This window comes from Danio rerio, chromosome 21 (assembly GCF_049306965.1).
Source record: "Danio rerio strain Tuebingen ecotype United States chromosome 21, GRCz12tu, whole genome shotgun sequence".
Lineage (NCBI taxonomy): Eukaryota > Metazoa > Chordata > Actinopteri > Cypriniformes > Danionidae > Danio > Danio rerio.
The window spans coordinates 48,056,177-48,075,862 of NC_133196.1; the positions used below are offsets into that span (position 1 = coordinate 48,056,177).

Consider the following 19,686-nt stretch of genomic DNA (forward strand, 5'->3'; position numbering starts at 1 on the left):
GACAATCCTTATGGTCCATTAGAGTTTTAATTAAGTAATTTCCATTATGGGCCGCACGGTGGCTCTGTGGTTAGCACTGTGGCCCCACAGCAAAAAGGTCTCTGGTTCAAGTTCCAACTGGGCCAGTTGGCATTCCTGTGTGGAGTTTGCATGTTCTCCCCGTGTTGGCATGGGTTTCCTCCGGGTGCTCTGGTTTCCCGCACAGTCCAAAGACATGTAGTTAAGGTGAATTGCGAAGGCTAAATTGTCCATAGTGTACCAGTGTGAGTGTGTTAGGATGTTTCTCTGAGATTGGTTGCAGCTGGAAGGGCATCCGTGGCTTAAAACATATGCTAGATAAGTTGGTGGTTCATTCCACTGTGGCGACCCCTGATTAATCAAGGGACTAAGCCGAAAAGGAAATGAATGAATGAAGGTTCCTGCACTAGTGCGCCCAATGGCTACAAGTATAAATGAAACAGACAGTACATGAGAGTGTTTAGAGCTCCATAATCATAACATTATTTAGACATGGGCCAGTATAAGATTCTGACGGTATGGTAACGTTGTCAAAAAGATCACGGTATTGTGATTACTGCTCTAAAATATATTCTTTTTAAATGTCTGGGTAAATTAAACATTTTTTCCTCCTTTGAACACAATATATTTTATTTTCAGAAACTTTTAAATCATTTTGGAGCAGTAACAATATCAGGCTACATAATTCAAATGAATCAATGACTGCTCTCTTTATTAGATTCAAAAGCACAGATTTCTTTACAATTTAAAACAGCATCTTTGGATATCTTTTCTGCTGGAGATACTGTTGTCAAAAAAAACTTTTTATTTATTTGTTTTTTTATTATTGGTTTTAATAACAGTTAACAATAGATTGCAGAAACTTGGTACATTAGAAAAAAATAGATGTTGTTATAATCTGCATAATACAATTTAAAGAATAAAAAAGAAGAAAGAAAAAAATAAAAATTAAAAAAATAAAAAATAAAATAAAATAATTAAAAAATAAAATACAAAACAGAGACCAGGTGGGGAAATTATATAAGTTTATACATCGAAAGCCATTTTTTTTACTTTTAAAAGACTTTTTGTTTTTATGCCCACTGAAGACTAAAAGTCAATTAAAAAAAAATAGCTAGAATTGGATTTTTTCCCAAAAATGTACACTTGTGTAGGCTACAGCACAGTAAAACACCAAAACTTGTGTAATATGTACATTTTTAGTTTCGTTATAAGTAGTCTATTACTTTCTGTTCATGTTATTATAAATAATGTTTCAAAAATAAGGCTATAAAATGACATACTTTAATCACAACACTTAAAATAAACTTTAATTCAGAGCCAAGAATGTGCAGCATTTACTTTTTTAGGTAAATTCAATACAACATACCTTTAACTCCATACAACTACATCTAAATGAACATATGTCCAAAAATGCGATGTGCAGCAAAATCAGGCTTCAATAATGATGATAATAATAATAATAATAATAATAATAATAATAATAATAATAATAATAATAACTCACCGTGCGTTCCGCCACGTTGTCAAATAACTTATCTTCCGTTTTGACGCTGCGGTTCTGCTATTGGTTACGTACGTACTCTCATTAGAATAACAGTAGAAATGCTAATGAACCATTAGCGTAACGGAAGATTTCACTGTCGTAACGGTCGTAGCCTAGCGTCGTCGTCAGTGTTGAAGAATAAAACAACATCATTTTTTTCCACAGCATCTTCAAGGAGCTACAACAAATATGAAACCAGCGCTGGATACCTGAGGTACTTTATGTTTCACGGTTTGATAATCATGATCGTTTGATATGACTGAGCTATTTGAGGCTTTGAATTGCTTTGCGTGGATCATAGCGGATAATTAATCCCATTTAACTGTAAAAATGTGCCATTATTTGTGATTACAATGAGCTGCATTATTCATCTCTGAGTTCATTCATAGCCTTTACGTAGCAATATAATTACGGAAGAAACTGAAGAATAACTTTAGATAGCTAGATATTGATGCTAATAAATAGATAATGTCAAGTTAACATAGCCTACTAAGCCTAACATTATTTTCATGACAAACAATAATAAAGCACGAAGCCAAATGTGCCTCTCACTCGGTTATTATTATGTGTATAAATTATTTGTGGAAAAAAAACCCTGTTATTTGAAGTTATTAGTATCTTTTTAATGCAAGTTCCCCAAACCAGTCGTCATGTGCAGAAAAAGGTGGGTAACTATATATATATATATATATATATATATATATATATATATATATATATATATATATATATATATATACATACAGTTAAATTCAGAATTATTAGCCCCCCTGTTTATTTTTTCCTCAATTTCTTTTTAACGGAAAGCAGAATTTTCCAGCACATTTCTAAACATAATAGTTTTAATAACTCATTTCTAATAACTGAATTATTTTACCTTTGCCATGATGACAGCACATAATATTAGACTATATATTATTTAAGACACTTCTGTACAGCCTAAAGTGACATTTAAAGGCTTAACTAGGTTAATGAGGGTGATTAGGCAGGTTAGGGTAATTAGGCAAGTTATTGTATAATGATGGTTTGTTCTGTAGACTATCGTAAAAAATATATAGCTTAAAGGGGCTAATAATTTTGTCCTTAAAAATAAAAAATAAATTAAAAGGGGGCTAATAATTCTGACTTAAACTGTATATATATATATATATATATATATATATATATATATATATATATATATATATATATATATATATATATATATATATATTTATATGTTTGGAAATCAGTCTTAAAATATAAATTCTGAATCTGTTGTTTTAATATGCTAAATTATCTTGTAATACATGGACTATTAATTAGTCTATGTATTGATGGACATCAGTAGTCAAACAATGTCATCCTGTTTAATCAATATAAATGTTATGTACACATAATAATGTAATCTGCACAGACTCAGATGGCATGTAAGGAATATGAACAGTGGCCCACACCATGCTTAAGATTACGCCATGCTCTTAAAAGTAGCTATATACAGTCCAGTGCTCAGGATATATAGTTGAAGTCAGAATTATTAGTCCCTCTGTTTATTTTTTCCCCCATTTTCTGTTTAACGGAGAGAAGATTTTTTTTTTCAACACATTTGTAATCATAATAGTTTTAATAACTCATTTCTAATAACTGATTTCTTTTATCTTTGTCATTATGACAGTAAATAATATTTTACTAGATATTTTTTAAGACACTTCTATGCAGCTTAAAGTGACATTTAAAGGCTTAACTAGGTAAATTACGTGTACTAGGCAGGCTAGGGTAATTAGGCAAGATGAAACAAAATGCTTAAAGTGAGTCGTGACTAATAATATTGACCTTAAAATGGTTTTTAAAAAAATTAAAAACTGCTTTTATTTAGCAATTAAAGCTGCGGTCACACTGGACTTTTCTCCCCATAGACTTCCGTTCATATGTACACAAATGCGTCAGACCGAAAACGCAAGCTCATGTGACAAGTTTCGCAGTTTGCTGTGTTGCAAAGTTCAAGCTTGGTGAACTCTGACCTGTGAAATCGCATCACTTGACTGTGTGAGGCCAATCGAGGATCAAAACATGACCTCTCTGAACAGAAATTTAAAATATAGTACTTCAACTGTACATATGAATATATAATGAGTACACCCCATTTTGAAAATGAATATTTGTATCAATTTCTCAGTGAATATAGGTAATATATATTGGTACATTTGAACAAAACAAATTTATTAAACAGGTATATTTATTAAAAATATTATATAAAAATATAATATAAAATATTTTAGTCACAGAACATCTTTAGAAATGGAAATTATTGCAAAATAAATTACTAACTACAACATTTCAACAAAAAAATCCCTGTCTTTCTCTTGTCTTTTTTGTGCTATTTTTTGAAAATGTTATTTAATATTTTTCCATAACATATACATTTGGTCTGCTAATTTTTGAGCCATTACTGTAAATTATTTTGTTAGATAAGCTCCAGATTTGGCTTCAGTACTGACTAATTTAATGTATATGCACAAATATAATATTGCATATCCAATAGTATCCAGGATATATATAATATATATATATATATATATATATATATATATATATATATATATATATATATATATATATATATATATATATATATATTTTTTTTTTTTTTTTTTTTTGGCAAATAAATTAAATAATTTTAGTCTTATACAGGTCTAGATTTATTTTATATAGATTAAAAGGCTGGGTTAGTGTCAAAACAGTACTGAAAGCAGATTAGACTGCCATTAGGAGGAGATGAGAGTGAATAATAGATTAGATCTAGATTACTATAAATGAATCATTGTAAATATACTGATTATAATGGTTTTTATTTCTGTTTTATCAAAATGTTGATCATTAAATGTAGTTTATTCTGATCTATTAATATTTTTTATTAATGTATATGAATAGTGTTATATTGAATATGATATATTGGATAATATTATATATAGTGAATAATATTATATATTATTAATATATATATATATATATTTTTTTTTTTATATATTTTACATATATCTATGTTTACGTTCAGTTATTTCACTTTAAAGGCAATACAAAGAACATATTATTTCCCATAAAAGTAGATTTACTGAACATACACACAGAAACTTGAGAAAAATGTCCACTTTATATATATTTATATATCTTTTTTACTACTACTACTACAATTTACTGTGTTTTTATTATATATGTATGTTATTTTCTTAATATAAACTTTATAATTGCTTTGGCCACACCTTTGTAGCATTTTTATGCCAATGAAGCACTTATTGACTTGAATATTAGAGAATCAGAGCTAGATGTTTGTTTTCAAACTGCAGCCGCATCATGCAGCTCTGCTATGATGTCACGGAACATTTAGAATGCTTGGAACTTCTATATGCTCCAGACAGTCAAAATCTCCAACATTTGTTAACGTGAATCAGCCTTTACTACTAGTGTTTGTGAATCTACGGATACTAATATATCTTGCTGAATGAATATTGACACATTTATGGTGGAAATGGAGAATACAAAAGGCAAACAGACGAAGAAGAAGATTTTCTTCAGAAAGCATCACGGTAAATACAGAATCTAAGCATTTATTTAAAGATTTAAACTCAGTTTACCTCTTAATAATGTGTTATTTAGGCAACAAATGATCTCCATTTGAGGGGTAGTTCAGCCAAAATGTAAAATTCTGTGATCATTTATTCAATCTTCACTTGTTTGAGCTTCTTTCTTCTGTTTTACACAAAAATATTACCACCATTGACTTCTACAGTATTTGTTTTTCCTACTATAAAAGTCAATGGTTACATGTTTTACATTTTTTAATTAAATATCTTTAGTGTTCAACAAAAGAAAGAAACACAGTCAAGTTTGGAACTACGTCTGAGTAAATAGGGAGTAAACTTAAGTGAACTATCCCTTTAAATGTGTCATTGAGCGCAAAATGTTAATGTCTTCATGTTTTCCTGCTGTCTTTTAGGCCTCGCTGCTGTTCTTGAGGAGGAGGATGCTTTGTTCAGGGCTAGGCCGGCTGTCAAAGGTATTTATTTGGGTACTTTTACATTTCTATCTTATCAATGTACGTTAAAAGGACGATTTTGACATTTAAACGCTGCAAAAAAAATTTGTTTCTAGTCCGAACATGAAAAAATTCTTAAATTAAGAAGCATTTTGTAGACAAGTAATAAATATTGTCTTGAGTTCAGAAATAATGAGTCAAAATGAAGTGAGTTTTTACTTAAAACAAGCAAAATAATCTCATATCAAAAGAAAAACAAGATTATTTTGCTTGTTTTAAAGATTCACTTTATTTTTTCTGAAAACAAGACAATATTTGTGGCTTGTCTAATTTTTTTTTATATATATTTGGACTAGAAACAAGACAAAACTATAAGTTAGAAAAGCATTTTTGCAGTAAAGGAATGTGTTTGTTTGTAAAATAAGTTATTAAATGGCTTTTTCTTCCCAACAGTCAACGACAAGCCAGGCAAGAGTCAACTGCCACGCCGCAATGACAGATATCAAGGTAAGTCAAATCACAAGCAAAATAGAGTGGAGGAACAATGACGTCAAGTTGTATGCAAAAACCCGGAAGCGAGTTAGCATTTTAGCAGTTCCGGTTCCCTCGTCCTAAAGTCAATGGGCTTTTTGAATGGGATTTCAGTAAAATCCCTTAAATTAGCTACTATAGAAATTATAAACAGTAGTATATAGTAACTATAAACTTTTATTTTCAGTAGGTTATGGATAAAATATAGTAATTTTTATGGTTTATTAAAAAGAAATAGATTTATTGTCATTGTCTAGTGACCCCTCAGGGACCCCCACTATGAGAACCATTGCTGTAAATGATCCATCATGTGATTGTAAATGGTCTAAAGAAAAATATAAATGATAAATGCTCTTAAATAAAACAAATACATTTAGAGAGAGGGTATATAAGTATATAATTTCACTCACCTGGCAAATGGAGGCAACATGAATGGTTCGTGATGAATGAACACCTGTGTACGCCAACAGGAACCTGCTGTATTTTGAGTGTATTTTGAGTAGTATAATACTAAGTAGTGGTGTAACGGATGACAAATCTCACGGTTTGGATCACACTACGAGAAAATGTAACATCTTGTACAACAGATCATATTTATTTTCAATGAATGATTCAACAATTCACACATAAATCTTCATGTTTCATTTTAGGTGTGTTTTTGATATTGCAATATAGGTCTTAAATTGAATACTTAATGGTCCTAAAAAGGTCTTAAAAGGTCTTAAATTTGATATTATGATATTGGCAGAGACCCTGTTAAACCAATAATGATTGTCTTTCTTTCTTGCTTTTCTAGGGCTTGCGGTCATTCTTGATGAGGAGGAAGATGCTCTCTTCAGGGCTAGCCCGGCTGTCAAAGGTATGAAATACTTCAATTTCTGCTTTATGATCTACTGATTATTAATAGATATTGACATTTAACCATGATACTGATATAAATATATACTTATACGGTTTCTGCCCTTTTCTTTTTTTTTCCACAGTGCCTGACACCGCCTCACAGACTCCAACTCCTGCTGATATTTCCACTGGCCCTCAGACTGGCACAGTTTCAGAGACCAATGTTCCCTCTGAGACTGCCACTGAGGAAACCATTGCTGTTGAAGTCAGCATCACCCCGGAACCAACCCCTGCCTCTCAAACTGGCTCTTCTTCAAAGACTGAGGATTCTTCTGAGGAATCGACTGCCGTTGAGAGCAGCACCACCGGTGAAGCCAACACTGCCACTCAAACTGGCTCTTCCTCAGAGACTAAAGATACTTGTGTCACAGTATCGGAGGAATCGACTGCCGTTGAGAGCAGCAACACCGGTGAAACTACCAAAGATTCTCAGACTGGCTCTGTGTCAGAGACCGACATGTCTGAGACGGCCACTGAGAAAACCACTGCTGGAGAAACCAGCACCACCACTGCCGATGAGAGCAGCACCACCTCTGAAACAACCGAAGGTTTGAAAGGTATCATGAAGTACTTCAGTTTCTGGTTTATGCTGTAATGATCAGTGGTCGAGAGTAACCATTATACTCATGTTTACTTATGTTGTTTCTGCTTTCTTTTTTATGCCACAGTACCTGAGACTGCTACTGCCTCGAAGACCCCTGTTGAAAATTCCACTGGCCCTCAGACTGGCAGAGTTTCAGAGACTGATGTTACCTCTGAGACTGTGACTGAGGAAACAACAACCAGCTCTGCCTCTTCCTCAGAGACTGAAGATACTTGTGTCACAGTCACTGAGGAATCGACTGCCAGTGAGAGCAGAACCACCGGTGAAGCCAACACTGCCTCTCAAACTGCCTCTTCCTCAAAGACTGAAGATACTTCTGTCACAGTCACTGAGGAATCGACTGCCAGTGAGAGCAGAACCACCGGTGAACCCCACAGTGCTTCTCAGACTGGCACTGACTCAGAGACCAATGCTCCCTCTGAGACTGTCACTGAGGAAACCACTGCTGGAGAGAGCAGCACCACATCTGAAGACACCACTGCCTCTCAAACTGGCACAGTCTCAGAGACTGACGATACTTCTGTCGCAGTCACTGAGGAATCCACCGCCAATGAGAGCAGCACCATCGATGAAACTACCAGTGAATCTCAGACTGACACTCTCTCAGACAGCGATGTTACCTTTCAGACAGTCATTGAGACAGCCACTGACCAAGATGCCACCAACAACGGATATGAAATCGACAATATTTTGGACATAGTAAATACCGTTGATTTGTTATCTGAAGAGAGACTATTAATGATAGCAAAATCAGCACATGATGCAACATCACCAATACACCGTGGAAGGACACTGTTTCAGAGGAGGAGAGAATATGTGAAACACTCAGTCATGGTTACACAGAGGTTACATATGAGGTTGCCAGTACCAGTGAGTCTACAACCGATTCTGAGGTTACTTGCACTCCTGGGAATTTCACTGCCTCTGAATCCTCCAGTGCCCACCAGACTGGCTCTGCATCATAAAGTGAGCTTTCCTCTGAGACAGTCACTGAGAATAATGGTGTCACTGAGGCCAGGACCTCATCTGAAACCACCACTGACCCTCAGCCAGCCAGCATCTCAGAGACTGGGATTACCTCAGAGACAGTTGCTGAGAATAACGACGATATTGCATTTGAGAATGCCAACCTCAATGCGTCTACAACTGTCTCTGAGATTAAATCTTCCATTGACACTGCCGATAACACCAATGTCACTGAGACCAATACTGCTCCCGAAACCACTACGGCTCAACAGACTGGAAGTGCCCCAGAGAGTGAGTTTAACTCTAAAGAAGTCACTGAGAACACCACTGAAAGTGAGACCAGCACCACCTCTGGAACCACCACTGCCCCTTAGGCTGTCACTGTCTCACAGCGTGAGATTACCTCTCAGTCAGTTACTGAGAATCTCGCTGTCAATGAGACCACTATTGACATCACCTCAGAGACAGCTACTGAGAGTGACAACAGCATTATATTTGAGGTTGCCACTACCATTAAGGCTACAACTCTCTCTGAGGTTTCTGGTACCCCTGATACAGCCCCAGAGACCAGCACTGCCCCTGAGACCAGCACTGCCCCTGAGACCAGGACTGCCCCTATTGAAACCAACAGTGCCCCTACTGAGTCCAGGACTACCTCTTCTGAGACCAGCAGTGATCCTTCTGGGACTAGGACGACCCCTAAGACCAGCAGTGCCCCTTCTGAGTCCAGGATTGCCTTTCCTGAGACCAGGACTGCCTCCCCTAAGACCAGTTGTGCCTCTAAGACCAGTAGTGCCCTTAAGACCAGCAGTGCCCTTTCTAAGACCATCAGTACCCTTTCTGACACCAGCAGTGCCCTTTCTAAGACAAGGACTGCCCCTCCTCAGATCAGGACCACCTCTCAGATTTATGGGACTGATGCGGTATCTGAGATGACATCGCCCCGCAATGCGACAGTGTCTTTCAGATTGACACCGTCTCCAGTGACATTACCTTTCACGCTGAAAACACCAACACAGTCTCTGAGATGGACACTGCCACATATACGTCTCACTGTCTGACAAGTATTTCCCGGTGGAGGAAGGACCACCTTCAATGATTAACCAAAACTTTACCATACAACTGAGAAGAGGAAGAAGTCGTGCCACTGTTCTTTTGCTCACCGGGCTCTTCTCCCTCACAGATGTCAGCCGCCCTTCCATACTGTAGCAGACGGCGGTCGAGTATCATCATGGCAAGCTCTTCCAGTGCTCCTCACTCACGGTGCCTGGCCAGAGCACTTAATTGGTGGATGGTATTCCCCCGTCTCCATATGGAAGGTAATGGCTTCTCTACCACATAGGTGGCAGCAAGAGCTCGTACCTTTGGTCTTCCTGCTTGTCCCCATCATGGTGGACAGGACTTAGACTTGCTTGAACGGTGGTGACTCCCTTGTGCCCTCTCAGATGACAGTCGCCCTTCCATTCTGTGGTAGACGGTGGTCGAGTATGTTTCTTTTACTCCTCCGTCTCCAGATGGCAGGTGATGGTTTCTTTGACTCGCCAACAAGGTGTGCCTCCTTCCTCCCGGGCTTCAGGATGACATGCTGAGAAAAGAACTGTATATATTGTGTGTATATATTGAAAAAAAATGTAAAAATACATGAAAACCTTGAAACAAATAAACTGGAGGAGATGGGGTGGTGGTGGGCCTCCACAAACTGGCGACAGCCTCATTTTTTTACCAAAATACTCTATATATGTGTAATATATAAATCAGAAGGCCACATCTCAAGCATCTGCAGAATTGTTTGTTAAGGAATTGCCAAACTATGACAATGGTATCAATGTAATTATTCATGCTTTGATGACCTCTCGGTTAGATTGGTGTTATGCATTATTAGGTGGTCGCCCTGTAAGCATAATAAATAACTATCTAGATTTAACACACATCTCTTTTGTAATTTGAATGGCATCTACCCTGATGTTAGTCTGTTTTTCCTTATCCCGAGGCCAACATAATCTTGGATCCGGCCTGTATCCAGAGCAGATGGTTATCGCGGGCATTGAGAGCACAAGACTGATTCCTGCAGAGACCCCAGTGACATCCTTGAACCTGCACCTGCTCCACAACTGATGCTCATTGTGGAGTTTTGGTTACCTGCCGTGGTCACCTCTGGCTTGTTTGTTTGGGGTCGGCAGAACTGATCTTCAATGTATCATCCTTCAACAGTGACATTTGTAATAAACAGAACTGAAATAAACTGAATCGAGCTTTATTTGTTTTCAATTGGAATGAATGAGTAGACACTAAATAGAGCATCGCTTTTAGAAAAAGAAAAAAACTACTACTGAAACTAACAAAAACTAAACTAATTTCATAATATTGAAACTAATACAAAAACTAGTAATTCTGCCTCTAAAGCTAATTTAAAAAGAGCTGAATTTAAAAACAAGACAAAACGAAATAAAAACAAACTAATAAAAAAATCCAAAACTATTATAACCTCGTTTACAGGAAGAGTCCAAGCTGGAGTGTAGAGAGACATTTATTGAGTTCTTTCAAAAGTGCCTTACATTATGACTTGAGGTAAATTCAGACATCATCATAAGACAGACATTTCAAGACAAACCTGCTTTCAAATACACGCTGATATGATTTCCCCGTGTTTTTAACACGTCTTTTGTTTATATTTCAGAACAACACCATGGCATTAGGGTTGGGCGATGTTGACCAATTTGGCATCGTACGATGTCTAATGTGAAACATTGCGAAGAACAATGCCATCGTCATTGTAGTGAGTTAATGATTTATGAATAATTAATTAATTCATAACGAATTAATTATGTGTAGCCTACTGTTTCAACTAGCTGACCCGCATGCTCTTTACCCATAACCAAACCATAAATAAATAAAGATAAGTTACACACAAATGACCACCTGTCAATCACCTTTCCCACAAGATTCTGGTATGAATAGGCAGTGACCTGTGTCAGTATTACGCCCCATTCATTCGAGGCGTCAGCGTCAATGCTTCCCATTTACTTTGAATGGGTGACGTCAGGTGCTGCCGAAATGCATTGTGGATGCGTCGGCGCCACTTCAGAGGTGTTGCTCACTGCAGAAGTTGGGACCAGCTCAACTTTTCAAGCGCCAACAGAAGCGTCAGCCAATCAGATCTCTGTATGCAAATACACCAGCAAGACAGTGGCCTATTGCTTACTGAATTTCATTGGCTGACGCTTCAATGATGATCGCTTCAGCCCCAACTTCAGACACGCCTCCAGTCAAGCGTTGACGCTGAAGCCCCGTGTGAATGGGGCGTAAGGGCGTCTACAAACCTAATTGGTAAAAATGGTGTAAAACCAACAGGAACCAACCAACAGTGTCTGGTTTACACTAAAATGACTAAGTACAAGTGTGAAAGTGAAAGACTGAAGCACTGTACTGACGCTGTGACACGTTACCTGATAGATTCAGAAGACCGAAGAGTCGTTAGATAGAGACAAGAGTTAACAACTATAGTGAGACGCCATCCAGCGCTACATCCTTGATTAACTGCCTGACGTGCACTGTTCTCTGGGGTTTTGTGCTCAAGCCTGCAGGAGCTCAGATGCGCGCATATGCTGCATCTGATTCCTGTCAATTTTACATAGTCGTTGTATTTGCACTGTATTTTGCACTGTCTGGAGCCAGCACCTAAGCTTTTCACTCATAGCACACGTGCTGCTGATGATGTGACAATAAAAGTGATTTGACATGACAGTGTGTGTGTTGTGTGGTCACATGACGTGCGTTTTCAGCAGTATAGTGTGGACGGAGATCTGTTCACAAATGGTAGGTGAATCTCCAGCGTGGATCATTTTCATTCCAAACCGCCATTTTAAAACTAAGACATAGAAGTGTAAACGGGGCCTGAGCGGGTTGCTGCTGTGACGGGGCCGGGGCCGAGAATGTCTATTAGCCATCGGCGATGGATGATGGCATTGTCTATCGACCCAACCCTACATGAAACATGGCTCACAAACACTGAAACAGCAGGGAATTAATGATGCCGCCCTGCAAAACAAAGAGCAGTAACTACGCAAACGCCTTGAAGGAACAGTTCACATAAAATTTATAATATTTACTTAATATTTACTCAGCTCAAGTGGTTCTAAACCTTATTGGCTTTCTTGTTGAATCTTTCAAAGAACGTTGGGGAAAAAAGCAGCCCTTGACATCAGTAGTAGGAACAAGAAGTGAAGTTTCACAAACTAATTTCGAGAGGAGCAGTTGATATGACTGAGCACGGATCAGTAATGATCCAATCAAAGTGATCCAAGCCTACATTAAGGCTGCTTTCACACCTGTGAATTGATTCAGTTGTTCCGAAACAGAGATTAAAATTGTTACATTGTTGCTTTATGCTCTTGGAGCGGTTCGCTTTCACACTGCAAAGTTTCTAATCGGACCAAAAGAGCTAAAACAAGTCACGTGCGAGTAAACTCTCCTTACATTGGTCAGAGTGTCAGGGTTTATTTTGCAGCGTCCCGCTCAGCTGTCAGGAGAGGTGGTGGTTTTGTGGTGATTGACAGGGTGCGCGCGCGCGACATGTCTGAGGAGAGACACGGTGGGGAGGGGTGAGAAGAGTGCGCGACGATGCCTATTTGAGGACCGGGAGGGAGACGCGAGATTACCGGGAGATCATCACTCGTTTGCGGGCATCCGGAGACTCGCGAAACTTCCCGCCCTACTCATAATACTCTCTTCATATAGCCGTAAGCCTATTACATATCCATAAAACACTGTGTTATAACCGCGCTCGGATCGGACCGCTTTCTCACTGCAATCGAACCGTTCCAGGGTTCGTTTCAATCGAGCCGAGACCACCTCATTCAAGCGATCTCGGAGCGATTACTTAGGCGCGGAAAAGAGCGCGATTGCCCTGTTCACATATGCCAATCGAACCGCGCTAACTGGGCAAACGAGACACGTTCCCAAACAAAAGTGTAGGTGTGAAAGCACCCTAAGGGTGCTTTCACATCTGTGGTTCGGTTCATTTGGTTCGGACCAAGGGCAATAAATGATGCATTGTTGCATTTTCTGAAGTCTTTGGGTCGTTTTCACACCACTCTGATTGCTTTGATCCGAACCTGATGAAAAGAACCAAAATGCAGTCATGTGACAAAACCCACATCACTCATTGGCCAGATGTTGTTGAACGTATTTCCTAAACTGCTTTTCGACTGGTCAGAGTTAACGTGCGGGAAAATGCCAGTGAACTCCCGCAAGTAAACAAACCGGCAGACAAAATGTGGCTTTTGACTAAGGAGGGACGACTTGCTGGCTGATTGTACCCCTGCTCATAGTACACTAAATAGTTTGTATACATCACTTTAGACAAACTATACATTTCGAGAATGAAGTGTGGCTGCGGCTGGAAAACAATGTTTTAATGCATCGCAAACATCGTTCAAGAGTTCACACTTAGCTAATGACCAATAAAGCGTAATTGGCATGCTGTCCCGGTAGCAAAAACCCGGAAGCGAGTTAGCATTTTAGCAGTTCCGGTTCCCTCGTCCTAAAGTCAATGGGTTTTTTGAATGGGATTTCAGTAAAATCACTTAAATTAGCTACTATAGAAATTATAAACAGTAGTATATAGTAACTATAAACTTTTATTTTATTTTCAGTAGGTTAAGGATAAAATATAGTAATTTTTATGGTTTATTAAAAATGAATAGATTTATTGTCATTGTCTAGTGACCCCTCAGGGACCCCCACTATGAGAACCATTGCTGTAAATGATCCATCATGTGATTGTAAATGGTCTAAAGAAAAATATAAATGATAAATGCTCTTAAATAAAACAAATACATTTAGAGAGAGGGTATATAAGTATATAATTTCACTCACCTGGCAAATGGAGGCAACATGAATGGTTTGTGATGAATGAACACCTGTGTACGCCAACAGGAACCTGCTGTATTTTGAGTGTATTTTGAGTAGTATAATACTAAGTAGTGGTGTAACGGATGACAAATCTCACGGTTTGGATCACACTAGGAGAAAATGTAACATCTTGTACAACAGATCATATTTATTTTCAATGAATGATTCAACAATTCACACATAAATCTTCATGTTTCATTTTAGGTGTGTTTTTGATATTGCAATATAGATATTAAATGTAATACTTAATGGTCCTAAAAAGGTCTTAAAAGGTCTTAAATTTGATATTATGATATTGGCAGAGACCCTGTTAAACCAATAATGATTGTCTTTCTTTCTTGCTTTTCTAGGGCTTGCGGTCATTCTTGATGAGGAGGAAGATGCTCTCTTCAGGGCTAGCCCGGCTGTCAAAGGTATGAAATACTTCAATTTCTGCTTTATGATCTACTGATTATTAATAGATATTGACATTTAACAAGAGTAAGCATGATACTGATATAAATATATACTTATACGGTTTCTGCCCTTTTCTTTTTTTTCCACAGTGCCTGACACCGCCTCACAGACTCCAACTCCTGCTGATATTTCCACTGGCCCTCAGACTGGCACAGTTTCAGAGATCAATGTTCCCTCTGAGACTGCCACTGAGGAAACCATTGCTGTTGAAGTCAGCATCACCCCGGAACCAACCCCTGCCTCTCAAACTGGCTCTTCTTCAAAGACTGATGATTCTTCTGAGGAATCGACTGCCGTTGAGAGCAGCACCACCGGTGAAGCCAACACTGCCACTCAAACTGGCTCTTCCTCAGAGACTAAAGATACTTGTGTCACAGTATCGGAGGAATCGACTGCCGTTGAGAGCAGCAACACCGGTGAAACTACCAAAGATTCTCAGACTGGCTCTGTGTCAGAGACCGACATGTCTGAGACTGTGACTGAGGAAACAACAACCAGCTCTGCCTCTTCTTCAGAGACTGAAGATACTTGTGTCACAGTCACTGAGGAATCGACTGCTAGTGAGAGCAGAACCACCGGTGAAGCCAACACTGCCTCTCAAACTGCCTCTTCCTCAAAGACTGAAGATACTTCTGTCACAGTCACTGAGGAATCGACTGCCAGTGAGAGCAGAACCACCGGTGAACCCCACAGTGCTTCTCAGACTGGCACTGACTCAGAGACCAATGCTCCCTCTGAGACTGTCACTGAGGAAACCACTGCTGGAGAGAGCAGCACCACATCTGAAGACACCACTGCCTCTCAAACTGGCACAGTCTCAGAGACTGACGATACTTCTGTCGCAGTCACTGAGGAATCCACCGCCAATGAGAGCAGCACCATCGATGAAACTACCAGTGAATCTCAGACTGACACTCTCTCAGACAGCGATGTTACCTTTCAGACAGTCATTGAGACAGCCACTGACCAAGATGCCACCAACAACGGTTATGAAGTCGACAATATTTTGGACATAGTAAATACCGTTGATTTGTTATCTGAAGAGAGACTATTGTGACGACCCCTTGTGGTCGTTTGTGGCTGGGGTGTGGGTGTCGGTCTGTGCATCTGTGTGTGTGTGTGTGTTGCAGGTCCAGCTGATTGCGCTGGGATTGAGAACACCGGTTTGTGATTGAGTTGCTCTGCTATAAATAGCGTGTTCGTTTCAGACGAGGAGAGGCTGCACGTGGAATCTGGTCACTTACCTTTCGGCTGGGATCGGTTTTGGACCTGATGGGCTAGCAACATGACCTTTGATAATAGTAAATAAATATATTTTTGTACCGCAATTGTACTCGACTTCTCCTTATTTGTGGTGACCGGTTTAGGTCATAACAAATGGCTCGTCTAAAACATTTTTCTTAGACTGGTTAAATTTGGTATTGTTTGTATAATTTTTGTTATTGTTTTGGATTTTGTTAAATTTGTTTTGGTTAATTGGTTATGATGATAAAACTGAAATTTGATTTATTATTGGGAGAATCGAGTGCAATTGTATTGAAAGAATAGACTTATTTTGTGTAATTCCATGCACAGCTGGTTGACATTTCAAATAGCCCTGTGAATTAATTTCGTTGTTAGGATTAAGTGATATGTCTCTTGGGACATGTCAATTTTTTTTTTTTAGTTTGTTATTTTTGAGCAGATCGGTGGTTAGAGCTATGTCTCGGGAGCACGCCGAGGTGTGAGAGAATCGCCAATATAATTGGTTGTTGTTCTCAGCCTGCGGTATTTGGTGCATAAAAACCCACCACTGTATGCTTGAAGACTAGGGTCTACTTAGTTAGATTTATGTATAGTTATAGGTTGCGAAATTAATATACAGGGCGCAAATATATTTGTTGTCTCCAGTGGGTGTGGCAAGGAGGTAAATTACTTAAGGGGTTTATTGATTATTCTTTTTCTTTTATTTTGTATATGTGTGTGTATATATATATGTATGTATGTATGTATATGTATATAGACATATATAGATTGTTTTTTCTTTCTCTTTCGTTGTGCCCCTTCTGTTCCTGATTATGACGTCAATTGAAGTAGGTGAGTTTATTGAGAATCCTTCTGAGCAAATATTTAATTTGTTAACAAAAGACCAATTGATCGAGATTGCAGCCCACTATGGTATTGTCCTTACGACAAATGATAAAAAACTGAAAGAAAATGTTAGGGCAGTTTTAAAGATGGCTTTTATAGAGAAAGGGATTATGTCTTCAGAAGTAGGGGTTTCGGTTACGAGGTATCCCTCTACTACCTTTACCTTTGAACAACAGAAAGAGTTGGTACTTCTCCAGTTAGAACAGCGAAAATTGGAGTTTAAAATGGAAATTGAGAAACGAAAATTAGAACAGGAAACTATTTTGGCACAACAATCTTTGGAAAATAGAAAATTAGATCTTCAACAGCAACGTTTGGATCTAATGAAGGATGGAAAAGTGAGATTAAACGATGATGATTTAGGTGAAGGAGCAGAGGGGGGGCTACCTTCTGTTAATTTTAATGTAGCAGCAAACTTGCGATTAATGCCTTTGTTTAATGAAGAAGATGTGGATACATTTTTTTTGTTATTTGAACGAGTTGCGGACAATCAGAGTTGGCCGGAGGCCGAACGATCGTTAATGTTACGGTGTGTTTTGACGGGTAAAGCACAGAAAGCTTATTCTGCTTTGAGTTTGGCCGATAGTCAAAATTATGATAAAGTTAAAAAGGCCGTTTTGAAGGCATACAAATTGGTTCCAGAAGCGTATCGCCAAAAATTCCGTGGTTTAAGAAAGAAGTTTACCCAGTCATATGTAGAAGTAGCACGTGAACTGCAATTGTGTTTTACACGCTGGTGTAATTCTGCCTCTGTCAAATTGTTTAAGGATCTGGTGGAATTGGTTGTTTTGGAGCAGTTTAAGAACATACTGCCAAATCAAATTGCTATATTTATTGCAGAACGTAATGTTTTGTCAATAGCAGAGGCAGCAGCATTAGCAGACGAGTATGATTTAATTCATAGAGTGGGGAGTGATGTGGGTTGTCTTAAAGAGAAACCTACATTTGTGCAGCGTCCAGAGTTACCGACAGTCACGCGTTATGGAAACACGAAAATTGCTGGTAAAAACGATCCAGTTTTAATCTGTAATTATTGTTTAGGTCATGGGCATTGGAAGAAAGAGTGTCCTGCGTTACAGATGAAAGGTCGGGGCCGTTACATCCAGCCAAAACCTACATTCTTAGCCGCACCGGTGGCTAGATCTGTTGAATCTGAGTCCTCCTTCATACCATGTAGTAACGAAATGCGGGAGAGTTCCTTTTCTGAGTGTAACTTTTCACCTTTTGTTTCTGATGGTTTTGTGTCTCTTCCAGAAGGCGAGCGTGTGCCGGTGAAAATTCTGCGGGACACAGGGGCATCTGCTTCTTTCATTTTGGAGTCCGTATTACCTTTCTCAAAAGAATCATTTACGGGCAAGTCAATGTTGATCTGTGGAATTGAGTTAACTAGGATGTCGGTGCCACTGCATAGGGTTACGTTGCAGTCTAAATTGATTCATGGTGATGTGGAACTAGGGCTGAGACCTGCCCTTCCAGTGGAAGGAGTTTCTGTCATTCTTGGGAATAATTTGGCTGGTGGACGAGTTTGGGGTGAGTCAGCACCACCATTAATTGTAACGTCAAAACCCATATCCGTTGCAGACCGGGATAGTGGATTGGATTATCATGATGTTTTTCCTGCTTGTGCAGTCACGCGCTCAGCAAGTCGGATGAGTATTATGAAAAATGAGGTACCATTTCAAATAGATGGGGGTGTTTCTTGGCCAGCGTCGTTGCTTTCTGTATCGCAGGATGAATTGATTAAGCAGCAAAAAGCAGATCTGACGTTGAATGAATTGTTTTCACAGGTGCTCTCCGATGCTAATGCAGCCCAGGAGTATTTCATGTGTGAAGGGGTTTTGATAAGAAAATGGACTCCACAAGCTAAAGCCTCTATAGGGACGCCATACGTACAGGTAGTAATTCCAACCCCTTTAAGATCGATGGTGTTAAAGCTCGCTCATGATGATCAGTCTGGGCATTTGGGCGTGAGGAAGACGTATGATCGTTTAATGCGGAATTTTTTTTGGCCTCGACTAAAACGCGATGTGTCGAGCTATATTAAAACTTGTCCTGTTTGCCAGCTAATAGGTAAACCAAATCAGAATCCAAAACCTGTTCCGTTACGTCCTATCCCTGCGGTGTCTGAACCATTCAGTCATTTAATAGTGGACTGTGTGGGTCCTTTGAGTCGATCAAGGTCTGGTAGTGAGTATTTGCTGACTGTTATGTGTCAGGTTACACGGTACCCGGCAGCTTTTCCACTGCGATCAATTACAGCGAAGTCTGTTCTTAAGGCGCTCTCCCAATTTATGTCAGTCTTTGGGATACCTAAAATCATACAGTCAGATCGGGGTACTAATTTTACTTCGGGAGTGTTTGAGGAAGTTTTGCGACAGCTTAATGTTAAGCATAATATATCTACGGCGTATCATCCGCAGAGTCAGGGCGCGATTGAATGCTTCCACCAGACTATTAAATCCCTGTTACGTGCTTATTGTACAGAACTGGATCGTGACTGGGAGGAGGGGTTACCTTGGCTTATGTTAGCTGCCAGAGAGGTAACCCATGAAAGTACTGGTTATAGCCCAAATGAACTGGTTTTCGGTCATAATGTCCGTGGGGTACTAG

At 38.8% G+C, this 19,686-nt stretch overlaps 2 protein-coding genes across 3 annotated transcripts; both read left to right on the top strand.

Moving 5' to 3' along the window:
- Positions 1-1,534: 1,534 nt before the first annotated feature.
- LOC101885280 (uncharacterized) lies at positions 1,535-10,819 on the top strand. Of its 2 annotated transcripts, none has more exons than XM_073935534.1 (6): positions 1,535-1,778; positions 5,538-5,597; positions 6,030-6,083; positions 6,904-6,966; positions 7,091-7,564; positions 7,676-10,819. In XM_073935534.1, the coding sequence occupies exons 5-6, from the start codon at positions 7,465-7,467 to the stop codon at positions 9,511-9,513; spliced, it is 1,938 nt and encodes a 645-aa protein (XP_073791635.1). In that variant the 5' UTR covers positions 1,535-1,778; positions 5,538-5,597; positions 6,030-6,083; positions 6,904-6,966; positions 7,091-7,464; the 3' UTR covers positions 9,514-10,819. The 2 variants fall into 2 exon arrangements, with proteins under 2 accessions (XP_073791635.1, XP_021324903.2); XM_021469228.3 differs by lacking the exon at positions 1,535-1,778 and adding an exon at positions 4,844-5,127.
- Positions 10,820-14,472: 3,653 nt separating this feature from the next.
- Positions 14,473-16,731, top strand: LOC110438244 (uncharacterized). Its single transcript, XM_021469229.3, has 3 exons — positions 14,473-14,479; positions 14,841-14,903; positions 15,036-16,731. Exons 1-3 carry the CDS (start codon positions 14,473-14,475, stop codon positions 16,001-16,003), a joined length of 1,038 nt encoding a protein of 345 aa, XP_021324904.2. The 3' UTR covers positions 16,004-16,731.
- Positions 16,732-19,686: the final 2,955 nt, after the last annotated feature.

What these genes read in the sequence shown, in the direction of transcription:
- LOC101885280 (XM_021469228.3), top strand. Translation starts at nt 5,043, where the DNA reads ATGAATATTGACACATTTATGGTGGAAATGGAGAATACAAAAGGCAAA. An exon ending in TTTCTTCAGAAAGCATCACG is followed by an intron (nt 5,128 to 5,537) that starts GTAAATACAGAA and finishes GCTGTCTTTTAG; the next exon opens with GCCTCGCTGCTGTTCTTGAG. An exon ending in AACAACCGAAGGTTTGAAAG is followed by an intron (nt 7,565 to 7,675) that starts GTATCATGAAGT and finishes TTTATGCCACAG; the next exon opens with TACCTGAGACTGCTACTGCC.
- LOC110438244 (XM_021469229.3), top strand. An exon ending in GGCTAGCCCGGCTGTCAAAG is followed by an intron (nt 14,904 to 15,035) that starts GTATGAAATACT and finishes TTTTTTCCACAG; the next exon opens with TGCCTGACACCGCCTCACAG.